We start from the raw sequence: 15,960 nt of genomic DNA on the forward strand, positions 1-15,960 counted from the left end.
ATAATTTCCTCGGGGTAAAGACTTGATAAGAAAATTTTATTCAGAAAGTTTTTTAGGGAAAGCTGTCCAAAACGTTTGTGCCCCTGTGAAGAAGATACAATTAGTCAGCAGGAGAATTTGACCTGTGATGCAGTCAGAACGAAGGCCTCACCTGATGGGGATAGGGGCTATTCATAGGATGCTTGAATATTGCAGTGGGAGAAGCAGGGCTTTTCCATGCCGACATCAAATAGTCTCGGATACAGATCACCACAGAGGAGCAGGGGAAAGTCCCAGCTGGACAGCATCTCTCTGTGAAGGCAGAGATTCAGTAGTCAGGTGTCAGTAGCTGATACATGTTCAACTTGAAGGAACCCTTCCCAGCAGGGTTTCTAAATGCTATACCACAGCTTCTATTGCATAAGTAATATAAAATTCTTTTTCTATTTTATAATTTTTTAAATGTGTATATACATGTATTTATGGTTACATGTGTACACATGGCAGTGACAAAGATTAACACTGAGTAATATTGTCTATCGCCCTGTAAATTATATTCTGAGAATATGTCTCTCAGTCAACTTAGACCTTGCTGTTTCTACTAGACTGGCTGGTCAACAAGCCCCTGGGATACTCTTGACTCCATCCCCTGGCACCAGAGTAACACATACCACGGAATCTGACCTTTTACATGGGTCCTGGAGATCTTAGCTCAGGTGCTCATACCTGCACAGCAGACATTTTCATCTCCCCCACATGATAAATTTCTAATAATATGATGGGCAGGCCATTCAATGCCACATCATTTTCTATTAAAACTACTACTTCAGTTTTTGTCTACCATGATGTGTAGGTCTGACTGCTATTTCTGTCTCCAGCTAGAAAACATACCTCTCATACAGATATAGCTCACCTCTCACCTAGGAAAACCATACCAGGAAACTTCTTCTTGTGGACATTCCTGTGTTCTATCCTAATCCCATTTCAGATGTCTGTTTTGTATGAGGAATGGCTCGATGGTAAAGCTGACGGCTCCTCAGTTAATGAGAAAGAAACCAGAACAGAAGACAGACTGGAGCAAGGTAATAACTTAAGGAACAAATAAGAACATTCTATGTCTTATGTGTTTTCTGGGGTCCTACACAGATAACACTAAACCTACACATCCCAGATGATCTTGCCAACTGATAAAAACAGTGTCTCATACACTAAATTCTCCTCTTTCATCCTTTTCTACTAACTGCTCCTGGCTATTAGTCACAAAGCTTTAGCAAAGGCATGCTTAGTCTTACTCTTTACTCAGTGCCTTAAGCAGGACAGATATTTCAATTCCTTCTCAGACTTTTAGTCTGCCATCATTGTCTTAATCCCTAGCCATGGTCGCACTGTGGTCAAGGTATCAACTATCGAACACCTTTACCAGGAAGACGGTAACACTAGGCATTAAGTCTGGGCTGCTATGCTTCCTTTTCCTATCCTAAACCCTTCCTATAGAGTCAACCTTGGGTTGTTTAAGCTTTATTTTCTAGGAAAGCGCTTTCTTCACACTTACAATTAAAATTATTTGTACACAAGTTTTACTGCCTCATTAGACCTGAAGTTACTTGAGATAAAAAGTAAATTTGGGGAAATCACCAGAAGCCTTAATTTCCCCATTTGTGGAAATGACTGGCTCTAATTCTTCCAAGGCCCTTCCATCTGTAGAACTTGCTCATTTTGCGTGAGTCAGCCTGAAATGATAGGCCGTCAGGGTCCTAGAACGGCTAAGAATACCTTATCTGTGGTCACCACATTAGCTTGCTGCCAACATCATTTTTGCTGCTGTCAGGCGAAATAACTGTTGTGGAAAAATGAAGTAAAACAAGGCACCTTCACAAGAGGCACCATTAGAAACTCAGGGGTGATTTGACTTAGAGCAGCTTGAAATTTCAAAGGAAAAGCAGCAACCGCAATCTGTTTTCTCATTTGCTTCCTGCTTCCTCTTTAAACAGGCAGGCTGCATCTCCCCGAAGATCTTCCTCTAAACAGCAAACACACTGCACAGCCTGACCTGTAATTTAAACCACAATTAAGCTTCCCGTTAGAATGTATCTTCATCATAAATCTGCTATGGATCCCCAGTGTTCTGTTTAATTCCCTTAGCCTCTTAAACAGCATGACCCCTGGTTTAGTTTCCCTCGATAAAAAATGCTGAATTATAGCTTATTTATGAGTTTCATGAATAAGACTAATTTCATTGCCATTTGCAGAGAAATTCTCACCAGGTTATTATTCTCCTAGATCCCATTAACTCATAAAATATACAAAATAAAAATTACTCCGAATTAGTCTTCCAAGCAGAATTGTTGACAACATATCTTTGTGTAAAAAGATGCCACCAACCAGCACTAATAGGAATAGCTCCTCTTCTCTCCCGTGATCAGCACTGCTACAGAGACTACATTCAACTGGGTTTCTCTAAAGATTTGTAAAGCGGTCTATTAACTTGTTCTGGTTTTTATCCTTAATGAACACTTCTTTTACAATAAGAATTCTATAGTATTTACAATGATTTCAATTTTATATTCTTGTCTGAAGCCTGAGCACCAACTATAAAAACATACTAGATTGGAAATACCTGACCAGCTGGTGAACCAAACCAGTTGGGGCTTCAATGACTTGAGGTCTTTGGTAGTCACATGGGAAGAGCTTCAAGTGTTAAAGCTAATAACCACGGCAAGGGTAGCCTGATATTACTGCAAGCAACTGTGCTTTAAATCAATAGGAACTGATAGTCACTAGGATGTAAATGTATGTGGCAGACATTGTCAGGGTTCACTGACAATGTAAGGTTTCAGGTACTTTGTGTGTAAATGGGTGGACTTTTAGTCTTGGCAATGCTTTGTATTCAAAGTCTAGATCAGAGACTTCACTCCCTCATCAATAAAACAGAGACGAGAACAATAAAATAGTGCTTCATGTAGTAGTTTAGGGAAAGTGAATGGGACTGAGTGAAGCATAAGTCAAGAGTTTAAACAATAAATTTGCTATAAAAATAATAATCTCAAACAATCTAAACCTAAAAATTATGTTATTTAAATTTCCCAAAGATGGACAACAAGGGAAAAATGTTTAAAAACGCAAACTTCATTCTTTATCCTAAAGTGTGAAAATTTTAACTTTCAGCCTCAAAAAGATTTTACTCTTATAAGAATTAGCTAAACAGGTATTTAATTTCACAGCATTTATAACAGTGTGCTGGTTGCAAAACAAGTGATTTACACATGCAGGCAAATAGGTAAATTGCCTTCTTCAAATCAGAATGTATTGACTTTTATGTGTACCTAGGTCATACTAGGTCTGTACATTATTACTTATTTTCATTAAAAACTTGTTTTCCTCCAAGCAATAGCCCAAGGAGGATTAGAAGAGAATGCCTTAAAGTGGCAGAAAGAATAGAGACACGATTAACTATTCAAAAGTGATATAAGAACTAGGTGATGAGCTGACACCTCACCTGAACTATATGTGTACTATGTCATATAAATGGCAGGCATATATTTAAGAAAAAAGAAAACTCAGACTCCAAGAAAATGTATTGATGACATCCACTGATGTTCTGAAGACCATTAAAGTCCTAAGGGCAAAACCACCTTCTTTATGGATAAGGAGAGTAGAGGTTTAAAGGCAAAAACCAGAAGAGTAGGGACTCCCAGTCTGTCATCCACCCACAGCTGGGTGGAAATGAAACAGAAATTTGTATTTAGATAAGGTCAGGATGAGAAAAAGAGGGGAAGCAGTGATCAACAAGACTTCTAACTTTCCACACACTTCATTTTTTGATGAAGTGCGGAGATAATCATTAAGAAATTTAAATATGGGAAGAAAGGAAACCAGCCAACTATTATCTGAAAAATAGGAAGAGGGAACATATTATGGAACAATCTTTGTACACTGCAATTTGTTTTGGTCTCATTGTTAAAAAGAGCTGACTGGCTGATAGCTAGGCAGGAAGAGATTCTGTGAGACACAGAGAGAATGCTGGCAGGAAGAACAGCAGAGTCGGGGGAGCTGACATACAGTAAGCAAGACATGCTGGAGAGGTAAATGCCAAGAGCCTTGGGGCAGCACATGAATGAACAGAAATGGATTAATTAAAGTTGTATGAGGTGGTTAATAACAAGCCTGAGCTATCGACTGAGAATTTATAATTAATACCAAGACTCTGAGTGGTTATTCGAGAACAGCTGCCAGCACAGGAAGACTCTGCCTACAGAAATCGGTGCTCTGTGGCGTGGAAAGAATGGGCATCCTTATGTGTATGTTTATAAAGTTGCTTGCCCACTCAACAGACATTCATCAGCCATAATTCTGAAAGGAAGTGGCTGGATTCTAGATTTTCAATACATCCTGGCCTTTGTTAGGCCGCTGTCTTACTTGTTTGGCAGGGCTGCATCTGCCTAGTGGCCAGTGAGCCTGCCTACAAATTATTTTATATGAAATATGGGCCCACACTAACAAGGCAAGACCACCGATGACAATGTACTCACAGGTGAACTCTAGGGATGCGAACGGGGAATTATCTTGATTACTTTCAGAGGAAGTGGGATGACCTGTGGAGGCCCATAGAAGTAAATTCATTCCACCTTGACTAAGGGGCACAGAGTTCAGACCTATTCTTGCTACTTCAAGGTTATATGAGGAGATGCTTGATGTAAAATGTGGCTATAGGGATGTCTTGCCTAGACAAAAGGATATGTTGATCTAGGGTGTGGTTACTTGATATTTTGAGATGTGAGGAGGAAATTACTTTCTTTGTTCTTTGTATGCTGTCAGGAAGTCTTTTGCCTTCCCCCTAAGAGAGAGCAGGGTACCCTGCCTTGTGGGAAGTCCAAGGCCCTCCCCGACCCCCTCTGTCTTTTCTAGAACACACACAGCCAGTGATCACAACCAGGGAGTGTTGCCCACACTAGGTTGATCATTCTCAGGGTCCTACGCAACTTATTTGTCCCATACGAGGGAAGGGTGAGGATTAAGACAGCTAATGAGGTAAGCCTGAGATTACAATTGCTATGAGAGGACCAATCCCACTGTAGAAGAAGGCAGGCTGGACAAGCCACAAGCATACCATTAAACAGTACTCTGTTGCCTTTGCATTAGCGCCTGTCTCCAGGTTCCTGCCCTATTTGAGTTCCTGCCCTGACTGCCTCTGATGATGAACTAGGATATAGAAATATAAGTGAAATAAATTTTTCCTCCCCAAGTTGCTTTTGGTCATGGTGTTTCAAAACAGCAGAAGACCCTGAGTAGCTGGAAGAAGGGGTATTTAGGGGAAGAAACCACAAGACAAAGGGGGTAGGGAGGGCATCATTGGAAAATTCTGAAGATACCAGTAATAATCACAAAGGGATAACTCCCCATTTCTCAAGATCATAATCTAACTTTATGGTCAGCTAGTTTCTGAAACAGAGTTACTGAACTGGCTAACTTAGATTTTTGGCTCTTCTCTTCCTGCTAGATTTTTGGCTCTATTCTTCCTGCCAGAGGAGTCTGGATTTATCCGGGTCTTTCAAAGTCCAAGACACATAAAATATTTTCAACAAAATCATAGAAGAAAATTTCCCTAACATAAAGAAAAAGCCTTTCGAGTTATAAGAAGTATACAAAACACCAAACAGACTGGACCAGAAAAGAAAGTCCCCCAGGAAGATAATAGTCAAAACACCAAATACAAAGGAAAAAAAAATAGTAAAAGCTTCAATGGAAAAAGACCAAGAAACATACAAAGGCAGACCTATTAAAATTATACTAAACTTCCCAATGGAGACTCTAAAAGCTGGAAGGGTCTGGACAGATGTGATGCAGACTCTAAGAGACCACAAATACCAGCCCAGACTACTGTACCCAACAAAACTTTCATCTCCTACAGATGAAGAAAACAAGGCATCCATAAGCCAAATGTAAGCACTAACTACTAGTCCAGTTCACCTGTGTTCACTGCTGCTCTAGTCATAGTAGCCAGGGATGGGACACACCCTAGATGCTCATCAGCTGATAATGGATAAAAAATGTGGTACCTTTCTTTACACAATGGAGTATGAATGAGCTGTTTTAAAAAAGTGAAATCATGAATTTGGCAGGTAAATGGATGGAGCTAAACAAAATCATCCTAAGTGAGGTAACCCTGAACCAAAAAGACCAATATGGTATGTATTCTCTTATATGTGTATGTTAGCTGTTAAGTTCTCAACAAAGATACAATTCATATAAGCCACAGAGGTTAAGTATAGAGTAAGTGAATACACGAGGGAAGCATTGCTCCTGGAAAGAAAAATAGAACAGATAGTAATGGATGGAGGTGGGTGGTGGAACACTGGAACAGGGGGACCAAACAGGGACAAAGCAAGAAGCAAGAAAAAGGACATAAGGGAGGAACATGGGGTAGGACAGTTAAAACACAGGACCATTTGAGGGTATTGGGAAAGCCAATAAATACATTAGAAGCTGCTACTTCCTCCTCCTTTTTTTTTTTTTTTTTTTTTTTTTTTTGAGACAGGGTCTCTCTGTAGCTTTGGAGCCTGTCCTGGAACACTTGCTCTGTAGACCAGGCTGGCCTCAAATTCACAAAGATCCTCTTGTCTCTGCTTCCTGAGTGCTGAGATTAAAGAATAAAATAAATACACATATTTAAGATATCTAAATTGAAATCACCTACTAATGGGGGAGACAAAGCACCAATCAGACATCTCTCACCAACAAATGAAACCTCTAGTGCTGGGAATGGGTTGCACTGAATGGAGAAGTTGGCCAAAGGCACCCTATAAAAATACCCAAGCCACACTGGACATTGGTTGCGCTCTACAAACTGATGGTAAGGCCCAAATATTAACCTACACCTACACAACTCAGCAAGCACAGAGAAGTCCAACTGATGCCTACCTAGAGCCGTCGGCCCTGCTGAATAGTATTCGTGGTGTAGGAAGACACTCTGCACAGTACAAGGTCAGAAAGGTAAACACCAACGCAGCTACAAAATTTGCCTCGAAGCTAGCTGGTACAGTAGTAGTAGAAGAGTTGTGGGAATAACCAACCACTATCAGATTGGAACTAAAGCCCACTCCATGAGAGGGAATCCATTCCTGACATTGCCTGCGTGGCCAAGAACCTTAGACTAGATAAAAAATGGATCTAGAGGAAACTCTAATATTACTATTCTGCTAAAGGAATGTAGCAACAACAAAGCTCATACTCATGGATGAGCATATTGCTCAGCCATCATCAGAGAAGCATCCTCACGCAGCTGGGAACAAATACAGACTCACAACTGGACAATGTGCACAGCAGAGACCTCGGAAGACTCAGTCCCAAACGGAATGTCTCCATCAAATCCCTCTCCTCAGGGCTCAGGGACCTCTGCAGAAGAAAAAGCAGAAAGATCCTCCGAGCCAGTGAGGAGGGAAGACACCTAGGAAAAGAGACGGAACGGGACTTGTGCACTTATGAACTCCCAGAGACTAGGGCAGCATGCACAGGGCTTGCAAAGGTCTACGCCAGATGGGGTCCCAGGGTTGAGAGGTACAGAAGAAACAATCCCCCATTCCTAACCCAGAAGCTATCACAGCTATCTGCAAAGGACATCGTTTCTTCAGTGAAGTCTCACTGGGTATACAAGCCACACAGTAGGGCAGACCCCATGTAAATGACCAACACAAAACAAATGCAGTGGCATTATTAAAGGGGTCTGTTTCACACTGTTTGTTGGAACAATTATTTTAACCTTACAGACCTTTCTTTATATATTATGGTTTCTGCTTCTCTCTCTCTCTCTCTCTCTCTCTCTCTCTCTCTCTCGGGTGTGTGTGTGTGTGTGTGTGTGTGTGTGTGTGTGTGTGTGTGTGTGAATGTGTCTCCACGTATGTATGGTTCTCTTTTTCCTGATTATTTTATCCTATTCTGGTTTGTTTTCACCATTTTATTATCATCACTATCAGCATTATTATTTTAAGATCCTATTTGTATTCTACTGAGGGAGAAAAGAAAGGGTGTGGATTTGGGTGAAGGTCTGGGAGGAGCTGGGGAAGGAGAAAACGAGTCATAATATACGGTATGAAAACATGTTTTCAATAAAAATAACAAAGCCAGGCCCTTCTCAAATTAGCATCGATGCTCAGGTATAATTAACCCTAAAACCCTGCTGTTGTTAAAAACACTACACACTGCTGACTGGGTCATCTATTACCAGCACTGTAAAATTAGCAATTGTAGATAATGCTTTAGGGGCACATGCTCTGTCGTTAGGCTGCCTGGGAACAAAATCTGTGTTTTCACTTATAAGTCGTTTAGCCTAGTGATTCAAAGTATTTAACCGTACAAAACGAAGCGAAAACAAACGAGAACACTAGGCTTCTATGTTTGTGGAGGAATTTTTGACAGCCTTTGGAACGCTGCTATCCAGTACATAGAATTCTGTAAATATCAACTTTCCTAAGAAGCTTCAGCAAACTTTCCTGAACCGGTAGGTCAGCCATTGCTTATCATTAAACAGCTTCATGGCATAAGGAATCGTACAGTCATCTGCCCAGCACCTGCTACCCAACTTCCCGTTATTGCAGGCAAAGAATCGCCTCTGGAAACGTGAGATTTGTGTCCCCAAAGCCAGAGCCTTCCTATTCGACTAATTACTGTCTCCACGTTCCAGGAATCTCAGCAACCCGGAGAAAAGAAGCCGCAGAAGATACCTCCGGACAGCCTGGGTTTCTACACTGTAACCTCCCAGAAAATCAACCTGGAGGAGGCGGAGCCCGAGGACAGAAGCCGCTGGCCGGAAAGGGCCAGAACGTGGGCGGGACTGGAGCCGCGCGAGGCCCAGACCAGGAAGAGATGCTGCCTAGAGCGTGCCTGACGCGGATGTGAGAACGACCCGTCTTCATTTGCACTTTCCATGCCCACAGCATTATAGCCCCTGCCCTCCACTGCCGAGAACACCATTTACTATCGCCACGTTGTTTCCGTATTTTTCCTGGGGTCGAAAGATGAAGCGCATCCGTCAGGCAGATACTGGGCACCAACAGAGGCGAGACGCCTCGGAGGCGGGGTCCTTCCCTCGCGCCGAAATTCAAAGGAACAGTTCCGGCACGGTGGTTGGGCTGCGGCGGACGCTGTGCTGGGGATGCTGGCGTTCGCCCGGTAGCGACCCGATTCGGGTCGGGTGGTCTCGCTCTCCGCCTTCTCTCTGTGAGGGACCTGCACTGGTTTCCCAGGCCCGGGCGGCTCTGTGGCGGGTGCGTAGTGCGTCCCTTGGCCCGGCCACAAGCCGGTGTGCCGGCGGGAGACGGGGCGCGGGAAGGGTCAGGTTCAAGGAGGGACCTCAAGCGCTGATTAGATAGAGATGTTGACTCTTGTTCATCCGTAAGGCGGATCAACAAGTACTCGGGGACGCGAGAAACCACTGAATGTTTAAAAAGAGACTGTAGAACGGATCCACTTCGTCCTTAAGGTCCGCTAACTACCCGGGTCCTGAAAGTCTTGTTCAGAGAGAGATTCACGGATGTGTGTAGGCAAAGAGCATAGCGGGATTTAGGGTGACTTGGATAGACAGATAAACGGTGCTTAGTGTCATCTTTTACTGCCACGGAGGAAAAAGGAAGGAGCGGTAAAGAGGGGTATCCATTCCAGTACCAGAAAGGCGCGCTTGTAAGAAGGAGAATTAAATGTGAAATAACCAACAGTCTTTATTAACTACAGTGTTTACAGTCAACACGAGCCTAGGAAAGTGGGCAGCAGTAATAAAGAGATGGTGCCTTCCAGGCTGGATGGTTTAGCTTCAAACGGTGGCCAACTGCTTGATAATTTTAAATTCGAGGAAGCTGTTTTTAGAATTAAAAGTAGCTTGGCAAGTGTATTTTTCCGGTGCTCTACATTCCTGTGATATTTATTGTGATTTGGTTTGTTTTTGTGTGTTTTTTTTAACGTATACTTGAGTGATGTTATTTCTGTTTTACACAGACCTCGCTTGTCTCTTGTTGCCCAACAGAGGCTTACGAGCCCAAGACAGTGTAGAATAATGTATGTCAAATCAATCATTCTCGAAGGATTCAAGTCCTATGCACAAAGGACTGAAGTCAATGGTTTTGACCCCCTCTTCAATGCTATCACTGGTTTAAACGGCAGTGGAAAATCCAATATTTTGGACTCCATCTGCTTTCTCCTAGGCATCTCCAACCTGTCTCAGGTACAGTATAAACTTTCTGATTACATAAACATTTGTCCAAGGGTAACTTTGTCACTCTTTGGAGACTACATTTGCCTGTTTTTTTTTTTACTCTTTGTAGACCTCATTTGCATGCTTGTGCTTCACGTAAATTAGTTTATATTGCATTGCATCCATTTAAGCAGAGATTTTGATTACCCTATCCTTTAGATGAAAAAACAGAAACTGTGAGACCATGCCTCAGTTTCCCCCTCTTAAACTGTTGGGAGTAATGCCCCCACCAAGCAGTGTTATTTCAGTGTTGTCTCGGTTCAGAGTCTGTACCTGCTCTTCTGCCTTACAGTGCCTTTTGGGGTGTACTAATGGATGGGGTGCCTAGTAAAGTTCATACCTCTCCCTTGAGTTTTTCAAGTTAGATCAATTCAGAATAGAATGTAGAAGGTACTGATAATAGGTTATTGTCCGTAGTCCTTGTTTTTCTTGCTGATGGATGGATGTGACCGCCTCTTTTTTACTTACCACTACACAGGTGGGTTTTTCAAAGCAAGACATATTTTAATGCTGCTGTTGTAGAATATGAAGTTTGGTCAGTGAACTTTCCTTCTTTAATTATAGGTGCGGGCTTCTAATTTACAAGATCTAGTTTATAAGAATGGGCAGGCTGGAATTACCAAAGCCTCCGTTTCAATCACTTTTGATAATTCTGACAAAAAGCAAAGTCCTTTAGGATTTGAAGCTCATGATGAAATCACAGTTACAAGACAGGTGAGTAGCTGTCAAGCCTTTGGATACTGTATATTGTGTGACACTATAAATAGTGTCCCCAGATAGCGGAACAATGGCCGACCAAAGTATGCATACCACCAAAGTTGAACTTGATGGTAACTGGTAACTAGAGTTACTCACAGGATCTGAGATAAGGCATTACCACTTACAGGAGTAAAAATGACACAGAGACAGTGTCTCATCTCACATGGGTGGCAGCTCACAGAACTAGGAACCTGGAGCACAGTGCACAGCCCGAGGGCAGCTCAGCAGATTGGAGAGTGTCTTTTCCAGGTATCTCATTGGTCTAACCTCTTCCAGGCGGTTGGTCTGCTCTTAGTCACCTTTGCAACTTTTCTCCTCTTAGAGTCTTTGCACTTTAGCTTCCTTCCTTCCGAGGGGGTGGGGGACTCATTTCTTATAGCTTATGAGTGAGAGTCCTAGTGAGTGGTCAGTTTTGAGGAGTTCCCGAAGCTATCAAGAGTTGCTTTCCTATGTAAAGGGTCCCTGCAGGATGTAACATTTGGAGAAAGCTATTACACAACACTGCCCCGTGATAGAGCAGTAATTCTCAACCTGGGGGTCAAGTGACCCTTTCATAGGCACCACCTAAAAACATTGGAAACATAGATATTTACATTTGATTCATAACAGGAGCGAAATCACAGTTATGAAGTAGTGACAGGAATAATTTTATGGTCGGGGGTCACAGCATCAGGAAAGCTGAGAAGCGCTGCATTAGAGTTCCTCTTTTAGGAGCTCAGCTGATGTGAGCATCTCAGACAGCTGCTGGTCAGCACTTCAGGTCACTTGTCTTATGTGAGAGTGTCTCAGCAGTACTTCTGCAAGATTGATGGGGCGTAAGGGTGGGCCAGGAGTCTGGTCACTTCTAGGGATTTCCTGAAGGTTAACTTGTTTATGTCATGAGATTTAAGGCACTTCCCTGCAGTTTGGAATGTTTTACCTCCATTAAGAAAGAACATCCTGTGTCTCAAGGAGCTTCTCACCAAGATAAAATGTTCTCTCTTGGAGGAAATTGCTATGTAACACTGTGTAAACATTTCAGGTCTAATGTGTTGCTTGACAGTCCGGCTCAGTAAAGTGTTGATGAGCAAATCTTATGAATACTGGCTAGAATCCTTTAGACTATCTTATAGAGGCCTGAACTGCATAATGGTGCTTCTGTCAATATGAACTGTATAGTTGATAGTGCCCTGTGAGATACATTGTCTGTAAGCGAGTGAAAGATCTTGTCTTCCATCCCGTGAGCCCCAGCTCAGCTGTGGTTAGAACTTAAGCTATCATGTCTAAATCTTCCCTGTGAGCTCCCACAGTTACTTCAGATCTTGCCTTCTATTCTGATTTGTAAAGAGGTAATTAAAAACTAATTTGAAATCCAGCAGGAGTTTGCTAACTTAGTTTTATGTATTAATCTTGGTTCTCTTGAGAGTTCAAATATGAAATCTGACTTTGTGTATATTTCAATATTTAAGTTGTCTGCAGGTCTAAATATTTTCTTAGTAAAATCCTACAGGGCTTTGAGCTGCTTTCCAGGTCCTTCATTAGCCTAAACACACCAAGTATGTAGCAGCCTCTCAGCTGCATACAATTCCATAGAGTTTTTTTTAACCCGTGTGGCCTGAGATTTAGTGGCGATAAAAAGGGTTAGTAAGAACAGATACAGACAGAATTAGCATTTCTTCATCTTAGACTCTCCACTGGTTTTCTTGGGTATTCTCTCAGTGTCCACAACGTGACTTGAAGCTGCTCTGAATTTGTTATATGTGTTATTAATTAGCCCCATTGCTGTCTTTGTATTTAAAATCATTAAGGCCCTCACATTAGTCCTTAATCTTTTTTCTTAGAATCAATGCTTTCAGCTTTTCAGTTTTGTTTTTAAAATTCATTTAGTTCTCACTTTCTATTTTAGCATTTTGTTAATATAGATTTTCTTTATTTTTAATCAAGTTTCTGGTTTTCTTTATTCATAGGGCAGGACAGAATTCAGCTCTTTGTTAAGTTTTTTAGTAGCCATAAACAGGTACTTTTGGGGAAATGTCTCTACATTCCTATTTAGCCTACATAATTTTTTCTGTCTTTATTTGGGTCATGAGACTGTATTCTTATATCATTTTTTTTTTGTATAAAATCCTTTTTTTATTTATGGACACACCTCCCAACCTAATAATCCTGTAAAGAAAGTAAACGAACTGTATTCATTATTTATTACTGGTCTGTATTGAAGATTCTTAATACAGTGAGGTGTATATTATGAGAAGCAAGTCTCTATTAAAGTCTTTCAGACTTTGTTAAATGCAACGATCATACCCTTAATGGCAATTTTGGAATTGAGGTGAAATCTGTTTGAGACAGGATCTAGAGTGTCATGATGAACCCAAGCTGAAGTACCATTACTCTCTTTTCTTTGAAGTTGTCAAAAGTCATGTTAATGAATTCTTTGTAGAGTTTTGTGGAGAATTCATTACAGAATCCATGTCTTTAGCTTTTAGTATCTTCTGTTCCCAGTAAAAAGTGGAAAACATATATTAGCCTCTAAGTGTGGTCAGTTTCAGAACTTGGTCAGGAAAGAAAAATACATTTTATATATATTGGAAAAATAACATTAGATGTGCATAGTTCAGTAGTTAGTGAAAGCACCTGAGTTGTCCTAACCCAATTCCGCAGTCCTTTTGATTGTGACATACATCTTCCACTATTCACTCAGGATACAGAATAGTGCAAAAATGGATTTTACAATTTATTATATTGGTACAAAATGTTCCTTCATCTTTAAAGGTTGTTAAATACTTCTTTTTTAGGTGGTTATTGGTGGCAGAAATAAATATCTAATCAATGGAGTGAATGCCAATAACACCAGAGTCCAGGATCTCTTCTGTTCCGTGGGCCTGAACGTTAACAACCCTCACTTCCTCATCATGCAGGTTGGGGTCATTCTGTATCTTTTATAACAGGTTTACTTTAATTTTTATTTGATGCGTATGAGAATTGTGGGTTTTTAAAATATCTATATTCTGTGTCTATTTTTATTGAATTTTCTGAATTTTTGTTGTGATATGCTTTTTTGCAGTTATTTTATATGTAAAGCCAATACAAGATAAGTTTAAAAAAAAAAAGTCATGTGTCAGGTTTTCATAGCTTACAGAATGGAACCCCCCAAGCTGCCAGAAAAAAGTCAGGGAAAGAAAGATTTTTCATCAAGGTTTCCAAAGTTCCTTGCCCATTGTTGACCATCTCCATTGCTGTGTGCTTGCGGTGAGGCTGAAATATAGCAGTGGAACCACATGGCAGAGGCAAGCTGCTAACTTACCTCCTGGGGTCCAAGGAGCAAAGGGAGGTTTGCCTTAGAACCCCAGTATCTCAAGTGAGACCTCCAAATCCTGTAGTTTCTAACCTTCTAACAGTCCAGTGGTACCTGCATCAGTGGATTCCACCATTGATTAGTTCAGTGTGCTCATGATCCTATCATGTCCCTAAAGCCCACCTTAAGGGCGATGCTGTCAACTCTTAAAACCCTGTGGGAAAATGCCCAGTATCAACACCATGAAATCGTTATCTTATTATAAAAGACTAGCTTTAAAGCAGTTTAATATTTCAGGAATAAACTGATGTCTTTTTGTATCATTATCCTTTGTATCATTTAGTAACTTAATTTATGTCACTCTGAGTGAGTTACAGATCCACTTAAACATTATATGACATACTTAGGTGATATTTTTTATAGCTCATTGTAGTTAAACTAAATTTGCTGTTTTCTTTTCAGGGCAGAATTACGAAAGTATTAAATATGAAACCACCAGAGGTAAGAATACTATTTATAAATAATAAAAATAGTAATTATAAATACTCAATTTTCCAGGCAACCAGATTTTAAAAGTAGTTTCTTACATTAAGATTTTGGAAGCCTTGTCTGAGAATGATTAGTAAAGTAGCTTAACATTTAGCGCTGTGTCTATAGTTCAAAGGTCTTGACTGTGTAGAGCAGTGTAGCTAACTAGTGTTCTATGTTGGGAAGAATTACTAAGGAAAAAGTGCTAGAAAAAAATGTATGTAAAATTAGCTTCTTTTCTAGACTACATGAGGTGTGGCAAAGGACTTGTAACTGCCTTGAAAGTACTTGGTGCGCTGAAATGAGTTTTTTACTTTTGCTATTGAAAAGAACTGAGACTGTAATTGATGTTACTACTCTAAATAAGGGTCAGGTTTGCTTTCACTAAGGTAATGTCTTAGTGAGAATTACTAGTTTAAAACCTGCTGAACATGTACAAATCATAACGAGTTCAGGAAAGCAGTGATCTTCTAGACATGGGTTCTGAAGGTGAATAGGAGCTTCCTAAAAGGTGCTGGCATGCGTTCGCATTGCTTTGTTTAGTTACTAGTTAGTGGCAGCATAAGACCCTGGCCTCACTCTGAATAGAGAAGTGGAAGAGTAAAGTTGCTTGTTACAACTTGTCACTAATGAATGTGCCATAATCATTAAGGATGTATGCCATGCTTCAGCCTTGGAAAAAATAGTTGAAGTCCAACTTAAAATAGGTTTAAGAGCAAACTTTAAAAAATAGAAGAAAGGGCTACTTTGTTTTTATTGTCATTTTACACTTGTATCAGGAAAATAGGAACTATCAGTATTTCAGTTTCAGAAGTGATAAACATTGGGAAATTAGTGTAGCAGAAGGCTTGATTTGGGAACAAGAGTGAAGCTACGGATAGTTCTCAGTTAAGTGTCAGGGTCAGATAGATGTTTTAATCTGGTTAATTTTTTTAGGGTGGTATACATTACTCAGTAAAATTCTGTTGAGGTCAATGTAGTGGTATAGTTAATGCTAAATTCCAGTGAGATTCATTGCTTTGAATTCTTAATACAATTGTATTCCAGATATTATCAATGATTGAAGAAGCTGCTGGAACCAGAATGTATGAGTACAAAAAGATAGCTGCCCAGAAAACTATAGAAAAAAAGGAGGCTAAACTGAAAGAAATAAAAACGGTAATTAAATAGACGTGAAATT

The 15,960-nt window shown here is 40.6% G+C and overlaps 1 protein-coding gene and 1 long non-coding RNA gene across 3 annotated transcripts in view; one reads left to right on the forward strand and one right to left on the reverse strand.

Annotated features, from left to right (window-relative positions):
* Positions 1 to 206: 206 nt before the first annotated feature.
* LOC121451447 lies at positions 207 to 8,725 on the reverse strand. The gene is made up of 3 exons (XR_005974726.1): positions 8,697 to 8,725; positions 1,753 to 2,029; positions 207 to 291 (listed from the first exon to the last, which is right to left on the reverse strand). It is a non-coding gene; the product is annotated as an uncharacterized LOC121451447 (long non-coding RNA).
* Positions 8,726 to 9,080: 355 nt separating this feature from the next.
* The window catches only part of Smc2 (structural maintenance of chromosomes 2), a 43,533-nt gene continuing 36,653 nt past the window's right edge, over positions 9,081 to 15,960 (forward strand). Inside the window, exons 1-6 of one of the 2 annotated variants that reach the window (XM_041657452.1) lie at positions 9,081 to 9,239; positions 9,964 to 10,189; positions 10,784 to 10,933; positions 13,753 to 13,875; positions 14,715 to 14,753; positions 15,828 to 15,938. In XM_041657452.1, the coding sequence (XP_041513386.1) occupies positions 10,022 to 10,189; positions 10,784 to 10,933; positions 13,753 to 13,875; positions 14,715 to 14,753; positions 15,828 to 15,938 (591 nt within the window). In that variant the 5' untranslated portion in view covers positions 9,081 to 9,239; positions 9,964 to 10,021. The remainder of the gene's footprint in view (positions 9,240 to 9,963; positions 10,190 to 10,783; positions 10,934 to 13,752; positions 13,876 to 14,714; positions 14,754 to 15,827; positions 15,939 to 15,960) is intronic. The other variant, XM_041657453.1, reaches the window with a different exon arrangement.

This window comes from Microtus oregoni, unplaced genomic scaffold, assembly GCF_018167655.1.
Source record: "Microtus oregoni isolate MIOR12 unplaced genomic scaffold, Mior012 000008F_ref0000371, whole genome shotgun sequence".
Taxonomy (NCBI): Eukaryota; Metazoa; Chordata; class Mammalia; order Rodentia; family Cricetidae; genus Microtus; species Microtus oregoni.